Raw genomic sequence first — 25,877 nt, 5'->3', positions numbered from 1 at the left:
ATAGTAAGCCTCACCTAACTCAGTCATATTGGGACCAGCAAAATTTGTTTGAGGTAAGGCAAGTCCAAGTTAAGGATTCTAAGATACGTTAGGAAATCACCAAATTATTTAATTTTTGTCTGAGTTGGCCATGTCCAAGTAAGGCAAGGTTTTTTGTAACATTTTTTATCGAACTGATTCCTCTGTGTTTAGAAAATTTGAAAAAAGCAGAACAGAAGTCCTTAAATGCTTTAGAAACGTCGCATGTAGAGAGCGATGAGGAAGTGGTTGCCTCGAAAAGTGGTCGCGCGGTGAAACCTAACAGGCGTTTCTTGAGTGATGAAAGTAACGATGGTAAGATACCTCGAACTAATATTTTGCATTGATATTGTTAGCCACCTATAGTTATTTCTTGTATCCATTTTGCTTTACAGATATTCCGCCTTGTAAATTCACAAAAACTAAACAGACATCAGCTCTTACAAGTGAGAAATTATGATCCGTTTACGATTATTCCTATATTTTGTTATTGAAAACTAATGTGGGTTTACCTAATTGATGCTCTTTTCAGAACCAGATTTGCCTACCCCACCATCATACTTGCCAAGGCAAAGGGGACCAGTAGCAACTACCAGCACACCAAGTAAGTTGTATCAACTTTTCTTACGAACATGAACATATATTTAAAAAAGAGAATGATCTATAGAAAATATTTTTAAGGACAAGATTCTTTTATAACTGGTACTCCAACTGAAAGTACGAGTATTATGACTACACCAGGTAAACAATACAAAATCGTTGTTTTCAAGTGTACTTTCAATATCATTACATGAATTAACAATTGATTTTTTAACCAAATCTTTCCATCAGTTTCCAGAAGACAATCTCCCACAGGACCAATAGGAACAGAAACGGAGCCAGACAAAGGTGTGCATGTAGACAAAAATGTTTGTACAAGTTGTTAGTTTTGAAGTGTAACTTCAGCACTGATTATTTCTCCACTTTTCATTTCCAGATTTCAAGTTGACAGTGTTAATGAAGCTTGAAAAGGTCCTTGAGAACCAAAAGATTCTGTTTGAACGACTTAACCAGCGTGCAAATGCTCCATCATTATTGGAGGATATTAGTAATAGGGATAATAGGCTTTCATACCAAAGGTCGAAGGGTCGAGCTCGTAAAAAAATGAAAATAACAATAATTTACAGTTGAATTAGTCGTGCACACTCCTAATTCAACTGTAAATTATTGTTATTTTCATTTTTTACTCACTTGCCCCTTCAACCTTTGATATGAAAGCCCATTACCCCTATTACTCTTAAAACAATCATGTACATGAATAACATTTAAATCATTGAACTTCTAAAATCAATTTTAATAAAAAATTTAGTATTAAAATGGAAGCAAATAAGTACTACTGTCCAACATGTAATATCAATGTAGATAAATCCCAAAAATCAAGACACAATAAAACTAAAACACATTTAGAGAATAAATTGAAACTAGAATATTTACAGTTATATTCAGAACAGTTAACAAAGGCAAAGAAATTTATTGAATTATGGAACAATGATCCAAATAATGAACAATACGTTGAGGAATTTGATATCAAGGAATCGAAACAACTTATCAAAAGCAGCGAGGAATGAAAAAGGATGACGTTGGTCGAAGAAATGGAAGAGGATTCTGAAATATTAACCAATTTAGTAAAAAATACATATAATAAATGGAACCAGAACAACCACAAACTATAAATATTACAAATAACACTGGTGTTATAAATATATACTACAAGAAGTGTTCTAAATGTGAATTAGATAAATTAGCTTTAACAGAATTTAGTAAGCGTAAGATTAGCAAAGATGGTTTTCAATATTGCTGTAAAACTTGTTTTAAACTATATACCAAACAATACCGAGAAGATAATAGAGAAGCTTATAATGATTATATGACAGAATATATGAGAGAAAGATATCAAACAGATCTTAATTTTAGATTGAAACAATGTTTAAGATCTAGATTAACACAATTATTCAACAAAGAAACGCATTCAGAAACACTATCTAATTTATTGGGTTGTTCAGATGAATTCTTAAAATCATGGATTATATTTCAATTCGATGATAAAATGAATATAGATAATTATGGGGATTATTACCATATTGATCACGTGTTACCAATATCTAAATTTAACATGAATGAGGAATACAATAAAAAACTTATTTGGGGTTGGAAAAATTTAAGGCCTTTAGAAAAGAAAGAAGATCAAATCAAATCTAATAAACTAGATTTACAGTTATATTTAGAACAGTTAACAAAGGCAAAGAAATTTATTGATCAATGGAACAATAATGAACAATACGTTGAGGAATTTGATATCAAGGATCCGAAATGACTTATCTGGACAGTTATAACTACTGCTCCTAATAGATAAACAAAAGTAGTGAGATATCAAATAGAATTTAAATAAAATATAATAAAATTTACATACCTTCAACTATCTATTATTTCTATTTTAATTTTTAATATTTTCTTTTCAAAAAAGAATACTTTATATCACAAATAAAAAATACTAAAAAAACAATAACTAATACTAGAATTCTTTAACTTTAACTATCTAGTATCATTTTATAATACTTATAATACTATTCTTATTAAATTTCTCTAATGTAAATGTCAAAGAAATCTAATAAGAATAGTATTCATATTGAAAAGACATTAGATGATTTGGGTATTAGTGATAATAAAGATACAGTTGTTTCTAATTCTATTCAAGTTAATAACAATATAGATTATGAATACTATTTATATTGTAAGCATCATCTTGAATTATTAATTGCTAGCGGAAAGTGTAAACAATTTTTAACTAAGACTATTACTTTTCAAGAATTAGATGCTATGAAACCAGATAAAGTAATAAAATATTTTAAGATTTATGAAGAGGCAAGATTAGCTAAAATAAATGATTCTATTTCGAATGGTATTGTCAAATGTTATTCTAAGTTATGTAACCAGTTAATACCAATTGATGATGAAAATAAATTATATAGTGATTTGAAAAATGACTACTTAGTTATGACTGAATTACAAAAATGGGTTGGTTATGCTTCTTTTCAATTAGGATCGGTTATGACATTAATTTCTACTGGTGTCATAACATTTTCGAACATCAAGCCTATGGAATATAAATCAGGTAAGAACGAAACAGATGTACTACAACCAAATGGTGAAACAGAAAATGAATCAGAACAAAAATTAAGTAAAATAAATGAGTGATGGAGTTAAGAAAAAGGCTAGATCCGAGAAACAAATTAAATGGGCAAGAGAATTAGGTAAAAGATCTTCAGAATTAAAAAAAGCTAAGAAAAAGAAATTAACTGATATAAATGAATCACAGACTTTATCTGATATTGATTCAAATAATAATCCATCTGATTCTTCTAATGCTGGAAGTAATTATAGTTAATTAATGTTATAGACATATTCAGTCGATACGCATGGTCAATTCCAATCAAAAATAAAACTGGAATAGAAGTTACAAATGCTTTTAAATCTATATTTAAAGAAGCTATTCCAGATAAGATACAATTTGATGAAGGTAAGGAATTCTATAACAAACATTTTAAAAAACTATTATCTGATAACGATGTAGATTATTTTTCAACACACTCGGATAAAAAAGCATCTATTATAGAAATATTTAATAAAACATTGAAAACTAGAATGTGGAAATATTTTACTGCTAATGAAACATATAAATATATCAATATATTAGATGATTTGGTGAAAGGTTATAATAATTCTAAACATAGTTCTATAAATATGAAACCTATACAAGCTAGAAAAGAAGATAATTCAGAAATAGTTTGGAATAATTTATATGGAGCGTTTGTTACACATGATTTCGGAGAACCTAAATTTAAAATAGGACAACACGTTAGAATATCTAAATATCGAAAAACATTTTATAAAGGTTATACCCCAAATTTTACTGAAGAAATATTCAAGATTAAAAAGATAACATTAACTAAACCTTTTGTTTATAAATTAGAAGATATAAAAGATGAAGAAATATAAGGTTATTTCTATGAACAAGAATTATCACTTGTACCAAATCCAGATGAAATAGAATACAAAATAGAAAAAGTATTGAAAACAAAAACTCTTAAAGGAAAAAAGTATTCTTTGGTGAAATATAAAGGATACGATGATAAATTTAATGAATGGATTTTATCTAGTAAAATTTAAAGAATAAATGAATAAAGATTTATTTATATTTGAACCGCATAATATGTTAATAACTGGAGTAACCAATTGTGGTAAAACACATTTCATATTAGACTTGTTAGAAACTATTTATAAGAATCATTTTGATAATATAATATTATTTTGTCCTACTTATGAAATGAATAAAACATATAATAGAGACATAGTTAAGATGAAAAAGTTTATTATATTAGATCCTAAAACAGTAAAAGAAAATTTAGATAATTGTATAAAAATAGCAATTGATACTTATAAAGGATCAAATACATTATTCATTATAGATGATTGCGCAAATTTACATGATTCAAAAGTTAGAGAAAGTGAGTTATGTTATTTAGCTTTCTCTGGGAGACATTTTGGGATAACAACTTGGGTTTTAAATCAAAAATATAATTCAATTGTTAAAGACTTTAGAGAAAACATTAGATTTCTAGTTTTATTTTATAACAAAGATAAAAAATCTATGCAACAATCATTGGAAGAAAATCAAATTGTACCTACTGAATTACATGATGAATATATGAATAAATTAAAGAATAATAAAGGTTCAAAATTATTACTGAGACTACAATTTCCCTATGAATATAAATTTATAAAATAACTATTTATATGACTATGTATTAGATACCCTAATAGCTGATACCCCATTAGATACCCTAATACCTGATACCCTAATACTTGATACCCTATTAGATACCTTAAATACTTAAAACCCCCCTTTTTTATTTACTATTATTTTATACAATTTTCAACTTTTTTGAGTGTTAGAAAATTACTTTCTGAATCACTTTCATCATCACTCTCCAATTCACTATCATACCCCATCAATTTTCTCAATTTCTCTACCGAATCTTCTTCTAATTCTTTATTATTTTTATACTTATTTTTCACCTTTTTTACCGAATCATCAATAGTTGTTTCATTGTTATGCTTATTCATCCAATCAAATTTATCATTATTTTCTACTTTATGTTTCATAGAATCTTTATTAGTGTTTGCTCCTAATATTTCATTTACAGTGTTTGATCCTAATATTTCATTAGCATCAGTTAAATCTAATTCATCTTTATTAGGTGTTGCTAATAATAAATCTTCATATATTTTTTCGCCATTTACTTTTTGATTTGAAACAAACTTTGTAACATATCTAAATGGGTGTTCTATAAATTCTTTTAAACCAACACGTTCTATAACATTATTTATATGTACCCTTGTATTCATATGTTTATTCCAATTTGATGTAGCGTTTGAAAATTCACTTTTACAATATCCACAATAATTTCTATTTTCACTAACATTTAATATTATTTCATTATTTGATGTAGAAGGTATAACATTATTAGATGTAGAAGGTATGACATTATTAGATGTAGAAGGTATTACATTATTAGATGTAGTAGGTATTACATTATTAGATGTAGTAGGTATTACATTATTAGATGTAGTAGGTATTACATTATTAGATGTAGTAGGTATTACATTATTAGATGTAGAAGGTATTACATTATTATCAATTACATTACTTAAATGATCAACAACTTCACTTTTATTATTATCGATTTCTATTAGTTTAGTTTTATAAATTTTGAAAATAGGATCAAATATCAAAGCTATATTACAAGGTATTACATAATATAAACCATCATTATTTTCATGTGTATCGATGTATGGAATATGTTTATATACTTTACCACCTTCCATTTAATATAAGATTTTTTATTAAAGTTAAAATTTTAATACATAACACTATCTAATTGTGAATTTACAATATTTAATTGCGCGTCAGATATAATATAATTGTGCATTTTAAAATTTTTGATTCCTTTATTCTTTGTCATGAATAATTGTATTCCATCTTTAGTGTTTTGTAGTTTTTTTCCAGAACCATGTAATGAATTATCCTCTGTTGTTCTAAAATCTAACCATAATGCATATTTATTGCCGGTATAATAATCAATTTGATTAATATTACAATTTTCAGATGATTTTACTTTTTCATTCATAAAATGTTTTCTAATTTCTGGCCATTGATCAATCATTCTCATTCCTTGACAAAATATTTCATTTGCTATTCCTTCGATAGTTATTTCTACTTTTGTTATTTCAGGATTATAATAATTATCAACATTTATTGCACCATTAGTATATGTTGCAATGGTAAAAAATATTAATATACCTTTAATAGATCTTCTTGGGAAGTTAATATTCTCATTAATTATTTCATCATTTGCATTAATAGTTACGGTTTTAAATTTATCAGTATAATCATATAATAATGAAAATCCTTGATTGTATTTAGTTTGAATTATACTTGAAATATTTTCATCAGTTACTGTATCATATTCTAAACATATAATTTATAACTCATATCTTTATTAACGCTAGATAATACAATTTCATTTACAGGAGCAAATGTTATCTCGAATATAACGTCTTCTTGAATTGCGTATTTATATAAAGGTGCATTATTATTTATCAATTCAAAATCTAATGGAATTTTATATTTGCTTCCATATATACTTTTTATCAATTTATCTACAGCATTAGTTAATATTGCGCTATTAGCTTCTGATCTTAATTTATTTTGGTTTTCTGATTGGATGCCTTGAAATATCATATTATTTCTATTTTCTTTAGTTAACCATAAATCTTTATAATGCATAAATAAATTATAATCATCTAATGAGAAAACTGTTTCCGGACCAATCTTTATAGTTAATTTTTTAATCAAATATCTTCCAACATTATCAACAACATAATTATTATTATTACCGATTACTTTTATATCGGCCGATAAATAAATACTATTTGGAACATAAAAAGTATTTTGTGTTAATCGAGGGATTCTAACATATAAAGTTTCATCGGGATTAATATTTGAAGGGTTATGAGTAATTATACGATGTGATCTTTCTGCTTTAATAGCATTAGATATTCTATGATTCTTAGAAGGATTGATATAACTCCCACTCATTTATTTAACAAAAAAATTAATTATTTATTTTTTATCATGGTTACTTGATATCTTTTGATATCATATTAACTTGATATTTTTTGATATCATGGTTACTAAACCAAAAATAATAGCACTTACAACTGTAATTAAAAATAAAATAATATGTTCAGCAGCAAAGTTAATAATGTTTCCTGCAGATTTCAATATAAAACCAACAATTGATGCATTAACTCCAGGTAAAGCTGCAGCAGATTTTTTAGATAGTTCCCATAAATATTTTGCTAATTTCTTTAAACCATCTTTAACTTTATCTTGTATAGAATTATTACCTGGGGGTTTATCTGGTTTATTGGGAGTGGGAGTAGGAGTAGATTTCAAAGCATTTGATATAGCTAAACCAATTGTTGTAAATAACATAGTTACAGCTGTTAGAATTGAAAGAATTGTTATTCCTTCTAAATATTATTCCTTTAAATAATAACTTTATTCTATCTTTCAATGATATACTAGATTCTGGTTTCATCAACAAATCTTTAAAAATAACTTTTAATTTTTTAATATGATTAAGATCATATGATTTTAATAATATATCTCTTTCTTCTTTTTGTTATTTTATGTTATATTCTAAATCATCTATTTCTTTTTCTAAAGCTAACTTTCTGCTTTCATAATCAGCTTCCTCGATTAATTGAAGATCTCTATTTAATTCTAATTGTTTTAATTCTTCATTTGCATCAGTTAATTCTTTTTCTAACATGGTTATTTTAGAAAATCTCATCTTGATATTAGCAATTTCACCAGCTGATTCTTGCATACCTTTAATTTCTCTACGTGCTTGTTCAGGAAATGCTTCTAATTCATCATCAGTTAAATCAAGTAATCCTTTTTCTAGTAACGATTGTATTCGATTTATTCCAGTTTCAGTACCGGGCGTATCTAAAATACTAATCATATCTTCTTCAAATGAATTCATTGTATCAATTATTTTACCATAATTTAATTGATTTGAATCATTATCAATTTGTTGAATATCTCTTCTCGATGTTTCGGGTGTTGAAGATCTTAATTTATCTAATCGATCTCTATGATCTTCCATTTCTGTTTCTAAATTATTATCGATTGTTTTAAATAAGTCATCAATTCTTTCACTAAATACTCTTATATTATCAGCTCTTTCTTCTTGTGTAACATCAGTTATTTCATTACTATTACTTATTCTCTTAATTCTATCTGGTTCTAACTTAAGCAAAGTTGATTCTGCTAATATTTTACTAAGTCTTGTATTTTGATAAGTGATATTAATATAATAATCATCTTTCAAATGATAATAATATTTACCATCTAAAGATTTTAATTCTTGTACTAAAAGTCTGGCACCTCTGTAATTTATATTATATCCAGATCTTTCAAATACAGGTTGGAATTTATATATAAATTTAATATTTTCTAAATCTTCCTTTTTTAAACCTGTAATTTCATTTTCAGGATTTATTTTCGATCTATGTTTTCTATCAAATTCATCTGTTGATGGGACTTTAGAACCACTATCTGCTATATTAGAATTATATGCTGATTCATCATCATTATCAATATTAGTTTCATTTAAATCAGGTTGTGGTTCATCAGTTATACCGGGTTCATCACCAAAAGTATCCATTGGAAAATCTTCTCCACCTTCTGCCATTTACATAATACAAAAATTAAAATTTAAAATATAATATTCCTCCGATTACAATTCCTATACAAGTTATAGCTAATTTAGTATTTTCATGGGATTTATTATCATCATTTAGTTTAATTATATCATGTTGAATAATATCAGTTCTATTATTTTCTGATGTATTATAATCTTTTATTTTAGAATCGTTATGCAATTTAATATTCTTAGTTTTAGTTTCAGTTGATTGAATGTGTTTTTTATTTTTTACACCTTCCATTAATTTTGGAGCAGTGATAATCTTTTTATTTATATCATTCAATCCAAATGAATTATTTATTGTTGCAGTTTTAATTAGATTATTATAACCAATTATATTTCCCATCTTTAATACTAAATCATTAGAAATAATTAATAGATTAGGGCCTATACAATAATTTAGTCTTACATGAGATTTATCTAAATAATTTTGATATCTTTTAATGTTTTCTGGAATCGATCTATTTTTATCATTATGTATGGAATCTTCAAATAAAACTTTAAATTGTTTTTGTGTATCGAATGATGTATTCAAATTTCCAATTATCGGTGATCTTGTTTCAACTTGTGATCCTAGAATACAAATCAAATAAGTTCTAATTGATTGATTTATTCTTTCTATACCTGATTTAGTAAAACCTTCACTATTTTCTAAAATGAAATAAACCCAACCATTATTGTTTTCTTGTTTTAAATGATCATAAAATTTCGGTAATTTATTGAAATTTAATGTTTCTAAATCCTTTGTTTCTATTTTACCATAACCTTATTTATTATTATAGATATTATAAAAGCTATTAGATGGTATGGGAAGTGCACAATATTCTTCAATCTTTTTAGGGCAAGGAAGTGATCTTATTGTTCCAATTTTTGTTCTAAAATCAGAATTATTTATATCTATATTAAATTCATTGCAAATTTTATAAAACTTTGATAAATTAATATTATTATCTAATTCTTTAAAATATCTTGATCCTGGTAAAGCACACTCTAATTCATTTAATATTATTCTGATTTGAAAGTATGTATGAAATCTAAATAAACTTTGAATTAATTTATATTTAGAATTATTCAAATGATCATTCCAACTTATTCCACATCCTGTTGTTGAACAATAAACAGCAAAATTTAATTGGTTCTGCCAATACTTCATATTAGATTTTAATAACCATTGTTTTTCATCTTTCAATTTTTTAAAATTAATTAAATATACATGAAATATATTTTCCATCTTTGCATTAAAATTATTAGTTTCAGTAACATAAATTTCTAAATTAGTTAATGAATCTAAAACTTCATTTCTATATGTAATATCTTTATTAAAATCTATTGCTGGAATATTATATTTAATTGATTTATTATATTGGAAAGCTTTTGGAAAACTATCTACCATTTATATAATTAAAAAATTAATAATTTATTAATTCTTTTAATAATTTATCTTGTTTCTCAACTGTTATATGACCATTTAAACTTATGATATAATCTAGTGTATTCTTTAATTTATTAATTTCTTTTATATCAGTTTTGATTTTTTCTTTATTACTTTTTATATTTAATTTTGAACTTATACCAGTTAAAACACTTGAACTTAATCCTAACTTACCAATTGATATAGCTAAAGGTGTTAATGGACTGAATATTGCTAGAAATGTTATTACAGAACTAATTGTAACCGAACCACTAATAATCAAATAATATATAATTTTACTTTTTAGATATTTTTTCTTTTTAACTTTTAAGTCACTTTCAAATTCTAATATTTGTTTTTCTAAATATGTTTTTAATTTAGTTTTATTTATATCATGAGGAATGATATCAATATTATCAACTTTATCATCCATTTATTTAGCAAAAAAAATTACTAATTAGTAAACTTATAAGCAACAAATATAACAATAACTGTTCCACCTAAAATCCATATTATTTCATATTTCTTCTGTTCATTACTTGGGGTATAATAATCTGATAATTTAGGTTTGTATAGATGTTGTTTTTCTTTATTGGTTACCGCGTTATATAAACTCATTGCATCATCAACTGATTGAAAATCTCTATGTGAAATCTTCTGATCATATAATTCTTTGTTAATATAATCCATATAGTTTTGCCTCTTTTCTCTATATTCTTCTGCAGCTTTATTATATTTCTCTAACGCTAAGTTATGTCTTCTTTGTTCTCCTAATGAACTATTTTTATCAATATGTTTAAATAAATAACCACCACCAGTAAATGCTAAAGCGTTAACAATTGCCGATCCTATAATAGTTATAATTGCAGAAGCCATTTATTTAGCAAAAAAATTATGTATTTATATGGGAGGAATATATTTTTGTTTTTCTAAATAATCAATAGTTAAATTAGATAAAGTTACTGCTAACGTTAATTTTAAAATATCATTTATATCAAATCTATCAACATTAACACTTCCCATTTTGAATACTTTTTTTAATACCATTGAATAACCAACAGTTCCAACTGATAGTAATGCGCCATTATATAATCCAGTTATTATCCACTTATTATCACTCATTTATTTATCAAAAAAATTACTATCATCAAAATATTTAGTTATCTTATTTATGATTATTTCAACATTTATTTCATTACTAGTTTCATTTGTATATATTTCAATTATTATTTTTTCATCGATGATAAAATCTTCATCTAATTCATAAAATCTTAAAGATTCTCTAATTAAATTAGTAATCTTTTCTACATTAAAAGTTTCTTTATCTATTGTTGTTTCATACTCAAATGTTGTTTCATTAGAAAATGCAATATTTTTAATATGTGTAATTACATCATTAACGTTAAATTTCATTTCTTTCTTATGTTTAAAATCAAACCCAAAACATATACTCGGTCCAACAGTTATATTCATTTATATAGGTGAAAAATTACTCTTTACATCTTACAACTAATTCATAAATTACAGGAAAGTTATTCAAATCAATTAAATAACCATTGTGATTTCTTATTTCTAATTTAAAATTATTAAATTTAGGAATGCAAGGTTTAAAATCACATTCTGTTAAATTATAATTTATTTGCGTTCCAAATTGTTTAACATTTTTCAGCGGTAAAATATTTACTATACTAGAATTACAAATTGTTTCTTTAGTTGCTTCGAATGTTTTTGTAGGCTCGATTAAATTGCAATAAATATAAAAGTGTGTAAAAGGTATTATATTTGAATTACCATCTATGTTTCCTGTAACAGTATCTGGTGCAATTCCTAGCAATTTAGCTAATGGGTTTTTTACCATAAATGCATGTTGACTTTCATCATATACCTTTATTTTAATTTTATTTGTGCTATCACTTTTTATAAATCTAATTAAAAATTTATCATCTCTTCTAATTTTCAACCGTGCTCTTCGATTAATTTCTTGAGCTAATGTTTCTAAATTATATAATCCTGGTTTTAAAATTATATGAAACCATTTATCTATATTTCCAATATGAATTAAAAAAGTATTATCTTCAATAGTTTTATCCGTTATATTATAAAAAGAATTACATAAACTTATATTAACTAATTTTAAATCAACACAATTTTTGAATTCTCTATCTAATTGTACTAATAAATTATGTGATTTATAATTTGTAAGTTTTCTAGAATCTACAAATATTCTATATTCTTTTAATTCTACCATTTATTTTACATATTTTCTCATTCGAAATCTATTTCATGGTGCCCTTTTTCATTCTTACCTTTGTATACGAAATAGAAATCTCCAGAACATAATTCTTCTAAGTCTTCACTTGATAATCTATGAAATCTATCCGGTAAATATGTTCTGAATTTATGTGTATTTCCTTTTAATCCTTCATATTCTAAGTGTATAACTAATTTATCTCCATATTTGTTAGCAACTGTATCAATATTTGTAATTAGATATTTCTTATGGATTGCTAATTCTGTTAACTTTTTGAATTTATAATCTACAGATTTTACATTTGTAGTATCTTTTATTCTATCTAGAAATGATTTGTTGTTCTCACTGTGCGCTTGTTTACTCTCCATTTTAATAACATATTTTTATTAAAATTTGATTAACACGTTAGAATTCTTTTCATTATCTCTTTTCGTTCTCTTTTGTTTCTTCTCTTTTAAATTTTAAGTATTCATCTAAATTACAACCATAAGCAACTGTATGAATTCCATCATCTAAAATATATCTTTTATCATCAAATGGGTTTAGACTTATCTTTTCAATTTCTTCAATAAACATTTCATGATCTTCAGATCTTAAACATCTCATCTTATGTTTTCTAACTTCTTCATTGAATATACAATTGATGTAATCTTTGAAATGAATATTCTTTTCTACTACACTTTTGGTTATTCCTTTTAACTTTTTAGCTTCATGTTCTTTAGTTTTATATGAATACATTTTAGATCTAATACCTATGAACTCTATCATTTCTTCACCACCTAATTCATCTTTGAATTTACCGGGAACTTTTTTATTATCATTGCTAAACAATTCATGATCTTTAGGATAGTTACTGAAATCAAAATGATGTTTTAATGTTTTTAAATCATCTGTTATGTTATCAGTTTTTATCTTTAATATGTAAGAATCGGTATCAAAATATAATATTTCTATATGTTTTTCTCCAAAAAGTGGTTGTAATACATTATAATAGAATCCATACATTAGTAATTTTGATAATTCTAAAACTGAAGCGCCAACATAGATTGGTTTATTAAATTTCATTGATGTTCTTCTCATCTTAACTGCAGCTAAATTTTCATCAAATATTCTGTTACCTATAAATTTAGGATATGTTTGTAAATGCCTTATCCTTTTGCCATTACTAACTAACTCAATATCATTTCTATTTCTAATATTTTCACAAGTCTTACCATAGAATGCATTATTCATTAACTTGAAGAAATCTTTCTCGAAATCAGTTTTAGCTTTAGTTCTCTGTTTGGTGTTAAAATCTATATATTTCTAACCACTTAGATTGACTAAATGAAATATATCTATGTACTTTTTTTAGAATCATTCCTTGATTCAAATAAAACTTTAACATTTTATAATGTACTACATAATTATATTTATCTTCTTGAGTTACCATTAACTTTTCTGTATGAATAAGATTTTCGGGTTTAATTCTTTTTTGATAATTTGATAATTCTTCATGAGTAACAGTTTTATTTTCTGGACAGTATGCTAGATTTCTAGTTTTAAATTTAATATGTTCAGGATATTCTAAATCTACAACAAAGAAGTAACCAGTATCTGAATCATCTGCAATATCTAGGATTCTTTTCTTCCAATCAAATTTATCATAATTTTCATGTTGTAAAACTTCACTTATTTCAAATACTCCATAAGGTTGTGGTTCCATCATTGCCCATCCATACAAATTATTTGCATCTATATATAATAACTTATATCCAGGGTTATCATTTACATTGAAATGTCTATCACCTAATACACCTGAAACTCCTCCTCTTATAGATTTTTCAAATAATAGTTATTGATCTATATTTGTTAACAAATCCATTTTTATATCTGTAAATTTTAATCCACAATCCCAAGTTAATCCTGGTGATGAATAACAATGACATGGATCAACATTCAAATATTTTAGGTTTACATCTCTAAATCTTTCGGATATATCAGTTAATAATAATACATCTGATTTTAAATATAAATCTACTAATTGTCCATGATTTTTCATTACAAAAGGATTCCAAATATTCAATGTTCTATTATATACTTCATCTTTAACATATTCATTTTTTAATTCATCATAAAATTGTTCTTTTAATAATTCAGTTATATTAAAATCATTATGTGATTTATAAAATGAATATGGAATTGCGCCTTTATATCTCATTAATTTAAAATTATCATTATTTGGATAGTGTTGTTTTAATATTTTTAATTCATCATCAACTAATGATTTTGATAAGTTATCTAATGAACTGTTTAAAAATCTATATGAATCTATAAATCTTAGACACCCAAATTGGAATGATATATAATTCTCAGATGTTCTAGCTAACATTTTAAATTTATAAGTTGGTATTTTATCTTTTGATCTATTTGAATTTAATCTTTCTATTTCATTATTAATTTCTTCTATTTTATGGCATAACTGTTTGATGAGTAAATGTGCATCATATCCTGATAGATTATGAAATATAACTGGAACAAAATTTATTTTCTTTGCTTGCAAATTACAATTCTCATGCGCTGCACCTCTAAACTTTCCATTCAAATGATCGTGGTCTTTTACTTTTTTTATCTTCATAATTAAATATCTTTTCACAATAATAACATTTATCTGCAAACTCAAATGCTTCTTATCTTCTTCTGTCATTATAATTTCTATATTTGTATTCAATAATTTACTAAATCTTATTTCATATTCAATTAATAAGTCACAAAAATGATTGATAACATTTTAATTTCTATAATGATAATATTCACTTTTAATTAGTTCTGGATAATCAGATTTAATATATAATCCGAAAGCTGCAGCTGATTGATGAATCTTTTTAATAGTAGTTGTTATAAGGGGATCTGAATAATCAATTATATCATTTTCATTAGAATTTAATTTCTTTCTTTTATAATATATTTCTTTTCTATCTTGATCAGTTAATTCTTTATTTAATGATTCAAAATCCCCATATATTACAAATGGTACTTTATTTTTGTAATCATATTTTTTGAATTCTAATATTTTATCCTTTTCATTTGGTAAAACTAATTTACAATAATCATGATTTTCACATAATTGTTTATGATTTAATAATGTACTTTCATTACTGAATTTATGTGAACATTTTCTACATAGATATATTTTATTATGGTGATCACTTTCTGTTCTAAAGCATAAATCGATTTGTTTAATCCACATATAATGATTCTCATACTATAATATATCTATAACATCATTTGAATCATAATCTTAAAGGTATAAAGGTTCTTATGTATAATGTTTTATATTGTTACCTTTTGTTTTTGGCAATTTGATTAAATCAAATACATTTATTTTTAAATTATTATCTCTTTCTATTTTTGGAATATTTTTAATTCTAACAGGATAATTATCTATCTTATAATTATTTTCAAATGGTTTATAATGAGTTAATCTACAAATATTATCAGTTGCAGCATGTAAGCAACTAATTATTGCCCATAAAAATCATTTATCATCAAAATTTTGTACATTTATAACAGCATTAGTTTTAAATGGTAGTTTAATATAACTCGATGCTTAAATATCTGGTTCTTTATGATATGATACATTATTTTCATCTATTGGTTTCGATTTAGTTTCCTCATTATATTTTGTGTTATAGACATGTAAAGTCATAAATATTATTTCATCAAATATTAAACCTGATCCTTCAAAATATTTCTCTTCTATTTTAGTTTTTACTTCATTATAACATTTATCTAATTTATCATCTATATGTTGTTTAGATATAATATGTTGTGAATGAGAATTTATATTATATATTGGTTTATCTTCAGATTTTATAAACTTTACTTTAGAAGATATACTAATTTTAGGATATTCAACATTAGTTATTATTTTTATAATATTTTTCATATTTTCTAAATGTTTTTTATTTTCTTCTAATGTTTTTCCTTTATGAAATTTAAACTCAATAGCTGCTGGACCAAAATCACTTTTAAATGCTTCGGTTATCTCTATATCTTTTTTATTATCTAATGAATTAATATAATTTCTTACATCTTCCATGTATGGTCTTTTATTGTTTAATTTATTTTTTATGCTTTTAATTGTCTTCTGTTTCTTATCATTATCTTTATCAAAATAATCTTCACCTAAAATATCATTATTCTTATTTCTAATATGACTGTTAGATTTTAAATGTTCTTTATAATATCTTTTATCACTGAATGATTGATTACATGTATCACATTTATATATTTCTTTTTCATTCTTTAATTCATCTAATTTAGTTTCTAATATACCATCTTCATATTCTAATTTCAATTTATTCTCTAAATGTGTTTTAGTTTTATTGTGTCTTTCTTTTTGGGATTTATCTATATTGATATTACATGTTGGGCAGTAGTACTTATTTGCTTCCATTTTAATACTAAATTTTTTATTAAAATTGATTTTAGAAGTTCAATGATTTATATATGAATTATTTCAATCACACTTTACTAACACTTTTAATGTTTAAAAATCTAACTCATACAAATATAAATATTGAAATAATGTTGTAAATATATACTTTTATATTGAATAATCTGTCAATTTAAATGTTATTCATGTATATGATTATTTTAAGAGTAATAGGGGTAATAGGCTTTCAGGTTAAAGGTTGAATGGGCGGGTGAGTAAAAATGAAAAACATGAAAATAATAACATTTTCTACTTGAATTAGGAGTGAAACTCATAAAAATGAAAAATAAATTCGAGCGTGTGAGAATTTATTTTTCATTTTTATGAGTTTCGCGAGTAGTATAGTATAGTTATAGTTATATTCAGTTCATTAACACCTTTAGCTATATCAATCGGTGTATTAGGTTTAAGTTCAAGTGTTTTAACTGGCATAAGTTCAAAATTAAATATAAAAAGTAATAAAAAAAACATTAAAACTAATATAAAAGAAATTAATAAATTAAAAAATACACTAGATCATATAATAAGTTTAAATGGTCATATAACAGTTGAAGAACAAGATAAATTATTTAAAGAATTAATAAATTATTAATTTTTTAATTATATAAATGGGGTTTCCAAAAGCTTTCCAATATAATAAATCAATTAAATATAATATTCCTGCAATAGATTTTAAAAAAAATATTACATATAAAAATTTAGTTTTAAATTCATTAACTAATTTAGAAATTTATGTTACTGAATCACAGTTTTTTATTTCTAAAATGGAAAATATATTTAATACATATGAAGTTACTTTTACTCGAGATGAATATCATATATATAAAGTAAAATCTAATATGAAATATTGGCAGAACCAATTAAATTTTGCTGTTTATTGTGCAACAACTGGTTGTGGTATAAGTTGGAATGATCATTTGAATAACTTAGATAAAAATTTGAAGTATTCTGATTTAAAATTGATTCACACAATATTTAGATTTCACACATATTTTCAAATCAGAGTAATATCAAATGAATTAGAATGTCCTTTGCCCGGATCTAAATATTTTAAAGAATTGGATAATAATATTAATCTATCTAAGTTTTATAAAATATGTAATGAATTTAATATAAATATTAATTCCGATTTTAGAGCGCATGGTAAATTGCAAGGTATTGGTGAAGAGTATGAAATAAAAAGAATTGATTATATGCATAGAATTTCAGCTTATCATAATTATAAAATTGATAATAATAATGGTTGGATTAATTTCATTTTAGAAAAAAGTGAAGGTTTTACGATAACAGGTATACAAAGAATAAATCAATCTATTAGAACTTATTTGATATGTATTCTAGGTGCGCAAGTTGAAACAAGATCACCAATAGTTGGAAATGATAACACTTCATTTGATGCGCAGAAACGATTCAAAGTTTTATTTGAAGATTCTATTCATAATGATAAAAATAGATCGATTCCAGAAAACATTGTAAGATATCAAAATTATTTAGATAAATCACATATTAGATTAAATTATTGTATAGGCCCTAATCTATTAATTATTTCTAATGATTTAGTATTAAAGATGGGAAATAATGATGGGTTATAATAATTTAATTAAGACTGCAACAATAAATAATTCATTTGGATTAAATGATATAAATAAAAAGATTATTACTGCTCCAAAATTAATGGAAGGTGAAAAAAATAAAAAACATATTCAATCAACAGAAACTAAATCTAAGAATATTAAATTAAATAATGATTCTAAAATAAAAGATTACAATACATCAGAAAATATTAAAACTGATAATCACGATTGGTAGAACACTATATCCGTGTTGACGCGATGAGGAGAGAATCCCACAATGATAATAAAAAGTCCGAAAATGAAACTTCGAGATAGTAGTTTATTTCAACGTTTCGACTATATCCTAATAGTCATCTTCAGGAATAATGAAACTGATAATATTCAACATGAAATAATTAAACTAAATGATGACAATAAATCCCATGAAAATGCTAAATTAGCTATAACTTGTATAGGAATTGTAATTGGAGGAATATTATATTTTAAATATTAATTTTTTTATTATGTAAATGGATGTAGAAGGTGGAGATGATTATGAAATGGGAGAAATGGGAAATAATAATGAAGGATATATTGATGATGATTATAATGATGCAGAAACTAATATTGATAATGATGATGAATCAGCATATAATTCTAATTTAGCAGATAGTGGTTCTAAAGGCCAATCAACAGATGAATTTGATAGAACTTAATCGAGAATAAATCCTGAAAATGAAAATCCAGATTTAGTAAAAAAAGATTAGAATATAATGAATATATTTATAGATTCAAACCTGTATTTGAAAGATCTGGGTATAATATAAATGATAGAGGCGCCAGACTTTTAGTACAAGAATTAAAATCTTTAGATGGTGAATATTATTATCATTTGAAAGATAATTATTATATTGATATCTCTTATAAAAATCAAAACAAAATATTAGCAGAATCAACTTTGGAAAAATTAGAACCAGATAGAATTAAAAGAATAAGTAATAGTAATGAAATAGAAAATGTAACACAAGAAGAAATAAATCAAAATAAAAGAGTATTTAAACAAAGAATTAATGATTTATTTGAAACAATCAAAAATAATTTAGAAACAGAAAGAACTTCTGAACAGAATATAACTTCCAAAACTAGTAAACTAAAATCAAATAAAGTACCAATTGAAAAACTTTTACCAAATGGATTACTTGATGCAACAGATCCAGAATTAGAAGATTTAAATATATTTTCTGATAAAGCAATAAGAGAAATTATTAGTATAAGACTTGCATCTGATAAAATTGCACATGATAAAAGTATAAGAGATTTTAAAATTAGAACGTTAGAAAAAGATAGAACTGATAAAATTAAAGAAATAGAACAACTAAAATTAGATAGAGATAATAAAGTTATTGAAGAAATCGAATTTAAAAAAACAAATGCATATTTAGAAAAAGAAAAAGATGATTTAGAATATAACATAGAATTTCAGAAAGAAAAAATTAAATTATTATTAAAATCACATGATTATAATATTAATAGATTAAAAGTTATTCTTAAAGATTTGTTGATTAAACCAGATTCTAAAATATCATTGAAAGATAGAATAAAATTATTATTTAAGTTAGAAGGTATAACAATTCTTTCAATTCTAACAGCTGTAACTATGGTATTTACAACAATTGGTTTAGCTATATCAAATTCACTGAAATCTACGCTAAATCCTAATAAACCAGATAAACCGCCAAATGATAATAATTCTATACAAGATAAAGTTAAAGATGGTTTAAAGAAATTAGCAAAATATTTATGGGAACTATCTAAAAAATCTGCTGCAGCTTTACCCGGAGTTATTGCATCAATTGTTGGTTTTATATTGAAATCTGCAGGGAATATTCTTAACTTTGCTGCTGAACATATTATTTTATTTTTAATTACAGTTGTAAGTGCAATTATTTTTGGGTTAGTGAATATGATAAAAAATAAATAATTAATTTTTTTGTTAAATAAATGAGTGGGAGTTATATAAGTCCTTCTAAGAATCATAGAATATCTAATGCTATTAAAGCAGAAAGATCACATCATATAATTACTCATAATCCTTCTAATATTAATCCTGATGAAACTTTATATGTTAGAATTCCTCGATTAACACAAAATACTTTTTATGTTCCAAATAGTATTTATTTATCAGCCGATATAAAAGTAACTGGCAATAATAATAATTACGTTGTTGATAATGTTGGAAGATATTTGATTAAAAAATTAATTATAAAGATTGGTCCAGACACAGTTTTCTCATTAGATGATTCTAATTTATTTATGCATTATAAAGATTTATGGTTAACTAAAGAAAATAGAAATAATATGATATTTCAAGGCATCCAATCAGAAAACCAATTTTAGATCTAATACCAATGAATTCAATCATTTCTTCGCCGCCTAATTCATCCTTAAACTTCCCTGGAACTTTTTTATTATCATTGCTAAACAATTCATGATCTTTAGGATAATTACTAAAATCAAAATGATGTTTTAATGTTTTTAAATCATCAGTTATGTTATCAGTTTTTATCTTTAATATGTAAGAATCTGTATCAAAATATAGTATTTCTATATGTTTTTCTCCAAAAAGTGGTTGTAATACATTATAATAGAATTCATACATTAGTAATTTAGATAATTCTAAAACTGAAGCGCCAACATAGATTGGTTTATTAAATTTCATTGATGTTCTTCTCATCTTAACTGCGGCTTTCATCAAATATTCTGTTACCAATGAACTTAGGATATGTTTGTAAATACCTTATCCTTTTGCCATTACTTACTAACTCAATATCATTTCTATTTCTAATATTTTCACAAGTCTTACCATAGAATGCATTATTCATTAACTTGAAGAAATCTTTTTCGAAATCAGTTTTAGCTTCAGTTCTCTGTTTGGTGTTAAAATCTATATATTTTTCTTACCACTTAGATTGACTAAATGAAATATATCTATGTACTTTTTTTAGAATCATTCCTTGATTCAAATAGAATTTTAACATTCTATAATGTACTACATAATTATATTTATCTTCTTGAGTTACCATTAACTTTTCTGTATGAATATGATTTTCGGGTTTAATTCTTTTTTGATAATTTGATAATTCTTCATGAGTTACAGTTTTATGTTCGGGACAATAAGCTAGATTTCTATATGAATCTATAAATCTTAGGCAACCAAATTGGAATGATATATAATTCTCAGATGTTTTAGCTAACATTCTAAATTTATAAGTTGGTATTTTATCTTTTGATCTATTTGAATTTAATATTTCTATTTCATTATTGATTTCTTCTATTTTATGACATAACTGTTTGATGAATAAATGTGCATCATATCCTGATAGATTCTAAAATATAACTGGTACAAAGTTAATTTTCTTAGCTTGTAAGTAACAATTCTCATGTGCAGCGCCTCTAAACTTTCCGTTCAAATGATCATGGTCTCTTACTTTTTTATCTTTATAATTAAATATCTTTTCACAATAATAACATTTATCTGAAAACTCAAATTCTTCTTTATCTTCTTCTGTCATTATAATTTCTATATTTGTATTCAATAATTTACTAAATCTTATTTCATATTCAATCAATAAGTCACAAAAATGATTGATAACATTTTCATTTCTATAATGATAATATTCACTTTCAATTAGTTCTGGATAATCAGATTTAATATATAACCCGAAAGCAGCAGCTGATTGATGAATCTTTTTAATTGTATTTGTTTTTGGTGGTTCATCTGAAAAATCATTTTCATTAGAATTTAATTTCTTTCTTTTATAATATATTTCTTTTCTATCTTGATCAGTTAATTCTTTATTTAATGATTCAAAATCTCCATATATAACAAATGGTACTTTATTTTTCTAATCATATTTTTTGAATTCTAATATTTTATCTTTTTCATTTGGTAAAACTAATTTACAATAATCATGATTTTCACATAATTGTTTATGATTTAATATCGTACTTTCATTACTGAATCTATGTAAACATTTTCTACAAAGATATATTTTATTATGGTGATCACTTTCTGTTCTAAAAAATAAAAAATAAATCTATTTGTTTAATCCACATATAATGATTCTCATAATATAGTATATCTATAACATCGTTTGAATCATAATCTTTTGATAGATATAAAGGTTCTAATGTATAATGTTTTATATTGTTACCTTTTGTATTTGGTAATTTGATTAAATCAAATACATTTATCTTTAAATTATTATCTCTTTCTATCTTTGGGATGTCTTTAATTATAACAGGATACTTATCTATCTTATAATTTTTTTCAAATTGTTTATAATGAGTTAATCTAAAACTATGTGTAATATCTTCTGTTGGATGTAAACAACTTATTATAGCCCATAGAAAACATTTATTATCAAAATTTTGTACATTTATTACAGCATTAGTTTTAAATGGTAGTTTAATATAACTTGTTCCATTTATACTATCATCTTTATAATATGATAAATTATTTTCATCTATTGGTTTTGATTTAGTTAACTTATTATATTTTGTGTTATAAACACGTAAAGTCATAAATATTATCTCATCAAATATTAAACCAGATCCTTCAAAATATTTCTCTTTTATTTTAGTTTTTACTTCATTATAACATTTATCTAATTTATCATCTATATGTTGTTTAGATATAATATGTTGTGAATGAGAATTTATATTATATATTGGTTTATCTTCAGATTTTATAAACTTTACTTTAACTGATATACTAATTTTAGGATATTCAACATCAGTAATTATTTTTATAATATTTTTCATATTTTCTAAATGTTTTTTATTTTCTTCTAATGTTTTTCCTTTATGAAATTTAAACTCGATAGCTGCTGGACCAATATCACTTTTAGATGCTTCGGTTATCTCTATATCTTTTTTATTATCTAATGAATTAATATAATTTCTTACATCTTCCATGTATGGTCTTTTATTGTTTAATTTATTTCTTATTCTTTTAATTGTCTTCTGTTTCTTATCGTTATCATTATCAAAATAATCTTCACCTAAAATATCATTATTCTTATTTCTAATATGACTTATAGATTTTAAATGTTCTTTATAATATCTTTTATCACTGAATGATTGATTACATGTATCACATTTTTATGTTTCTTTTTCATTCTTTAATTCATTTAATTTAGTTTCTAATATATCATCTTTATATTCTAATTTCAATTTATTCTCTAAATGTGTTTTAGTTTTATTGTGTCTTGCTTTTTGGGATTTATCTATATTGATATTACATGTTGGGCAGTAGTACTTATTTGCTTCCATTTTAATACTAAATTTTTTATTAAAATTGATTTTAGAAGTTCAATGATTTATATTTTATTCATATATATGAATATTTTAAGAGTAATAGGGATAATAGGCTTTCATATCAAAGGTTGAAGGGGCGAGTGAGTAAAAAATGAAAATAACAATAATTTACAGTTGAATTAGGAGTGTGCGCGACTAATTCAACTGTAAATTATTGTTATTTTCATTTTTTACGAGCTCGACCCTTCGACCTTTGATCTGAAAGCCCATTACCCCTATTACTGATATTCCCTAAAGAATGGATTCGGTGGAAGATTTTGATGAATTGAATCTAAAGCTTGAAGACAAGAACTATAGAAAATCTTTGGTATGTGTACATGTATTAGTGTCATGTACATACAAGATATATATTATGAGTAAACAATGTTTTTTCTTTTCTTTTTTGCTAACCACTCATTTTTGCTTTTATTGGATTTTATTTAGCAATCTTACCTTCGATCGGGGGACAAAGTACTGGAGATGTGGCAAGGAGAATGTTAAGAGCCCTGGGGACGAATAACAGATGGTCAGGTTTTTCTCTAAAGGGCCGAAAAAAGAAGCGCGCTTTCATCGAAACCAAACTATGCAGTAATAGTTCGTGAGTAAAAACATTCTATAATATCAATAATATTGCTGAAAAGAGTTAATTTTCTGAAAACCTGCATGTAGAATGCAGTAGAATCCGCAATAGTTCGGATCATTTGGGACATACATAAAATTCATCCGGTTTATGAGAAATCTGGATTAAAAGTCACTTTTTGGTATATTTAAGAACAAATGAACTGCAAATATTGTCCCGATTAGACCAAAATCCGGATAAAGCAGATCCGAATTAAGCAGGTTTGGCTGTGCGCATTTTTCCTGTTATTTTCTAGATTTTGCTCTAAAAAGGTTGAATGATATCAAGTTCCAAAAACTTACCGGTATTCAGTTCTGCTTTTTTTTGTTTTACTTAACACTTTTTATACTTAACTAAGATTGAACCTATCAATGTTTTTCAGGTGCTTGTTATGCCAGCAAGAACTCAAGCCAAACAGATGTTGATCTTGCGATTGGAAACTTTCTCAAATTGGCCCCTCAAAAACCTGGAGGCTCTTCTTATTTGGCGGAAAAGGTAAGAAATAATATAATCCTGGCATTTATCTACTAATATTTTTAATGGTTTTTTGTAAGGCTAACTGTGTCATTGTTTGTTTCAGACAACTGCAAGGAATGAAAATTTAGTAACCGTTAATGAAAGTGACAGTGAAGCAGATGCCTAGTTAAGCCATAGGAGCTATGTTACCAAGCTTATGAATCGCGAACAGTTAGGGCGCACTCTGTCCATTCATCCATCCCAATTTCTTTTTCTACCAATGATATTAAGTACTATTTTATTAAATCCTATCTTCTATAACTTGTCTCCATGCGTGTGGCAAATCTAGAATAGCTGAAATTGCAAGTATTATTTTTGGGACTAAAATAATGTAGCATAGCATTTTAGGAAAATGTATGATATAATATGTGTAATATGATTTGAGATAAATGATATTCTTTTTCTTGGAAAAGTACTTATTGAAATTGACTACACTTTTATTTCCATTATGGTACAGTAAACTCCGCTCAAGTCAGATCCGACCAACTCGGATTACTGTTGAACTCTGATGCTTGTTGAAATATTTTTTACAACACTAAAACTCGGATATCACTGAAGTTGGACACATTTTTTTAGCGGAGCCTACCGTAATATTTTTGGATGACTCTGTATATAATGTACAAATTGTGCCTTTAGAATAATCTGAGAATAATGATTTAAGATGTCGGTAATGCCTACTGTAATATTTTTTGATGTCTATCTGAGAATAATGATTTAAGATATCGGTAATGCCTGCTGTAATATTTTTGGATGTGTATAGAATGTGCAAATTGTACCTTTAGAATAATCTGAGAATAA

At 24.8% G+C, this 25,877-nt stretch overlaps 1 protein-coding gene across 1 annotated transcript; it reads left to right on the top strand.

Moving 5' to 3' along the window:
• Window positions 1-330: 330 nt before the first annotated feature.
• Window positions 331-25,206, top strand: LOC141898944 (uncharacterized). The gene is made up of 8 exons (XM_074785096.1): window positions 331-358; window positions 414-464; window positions 551-622; window positions 700-759; window positions 850-906; window positions 995-1,153; window positions 24,946-25,058; window positions 25,144-25,206. Exons 1-8 carry the CDS (start codon window positions 331-333, stop codon window positions 25,204-25,206), a joined length of 603 nt encoding a protein of 200 aa, XP_074641197.1.
• Window positions 25,207-25,877: the final 671 nt, after the last annotated feature.

The sequence above is a fragment of the Tubulanus polymorphus genome, chromosome 2 (assembly GCF_964204645.1).
Source record: "Tubulanus polymorphus chromosome 2, tnTubPoly1.2, whole genome shotgun sequence".
In the NCBI taxonomy this organism is placed as follows: domain Eukaryota; kingdom Metazoa; phylum Nemertea; class Palaeonemertea; order Tubulaniformes; family Tubulanidae; genus Tubulanus; species Tubulanus polymorphus.
The sequence above is the reverse complement of the archived record's forward strand: the minus strand, read 5'-3'. Positions and strand labels throughout refer to the sequence as shown.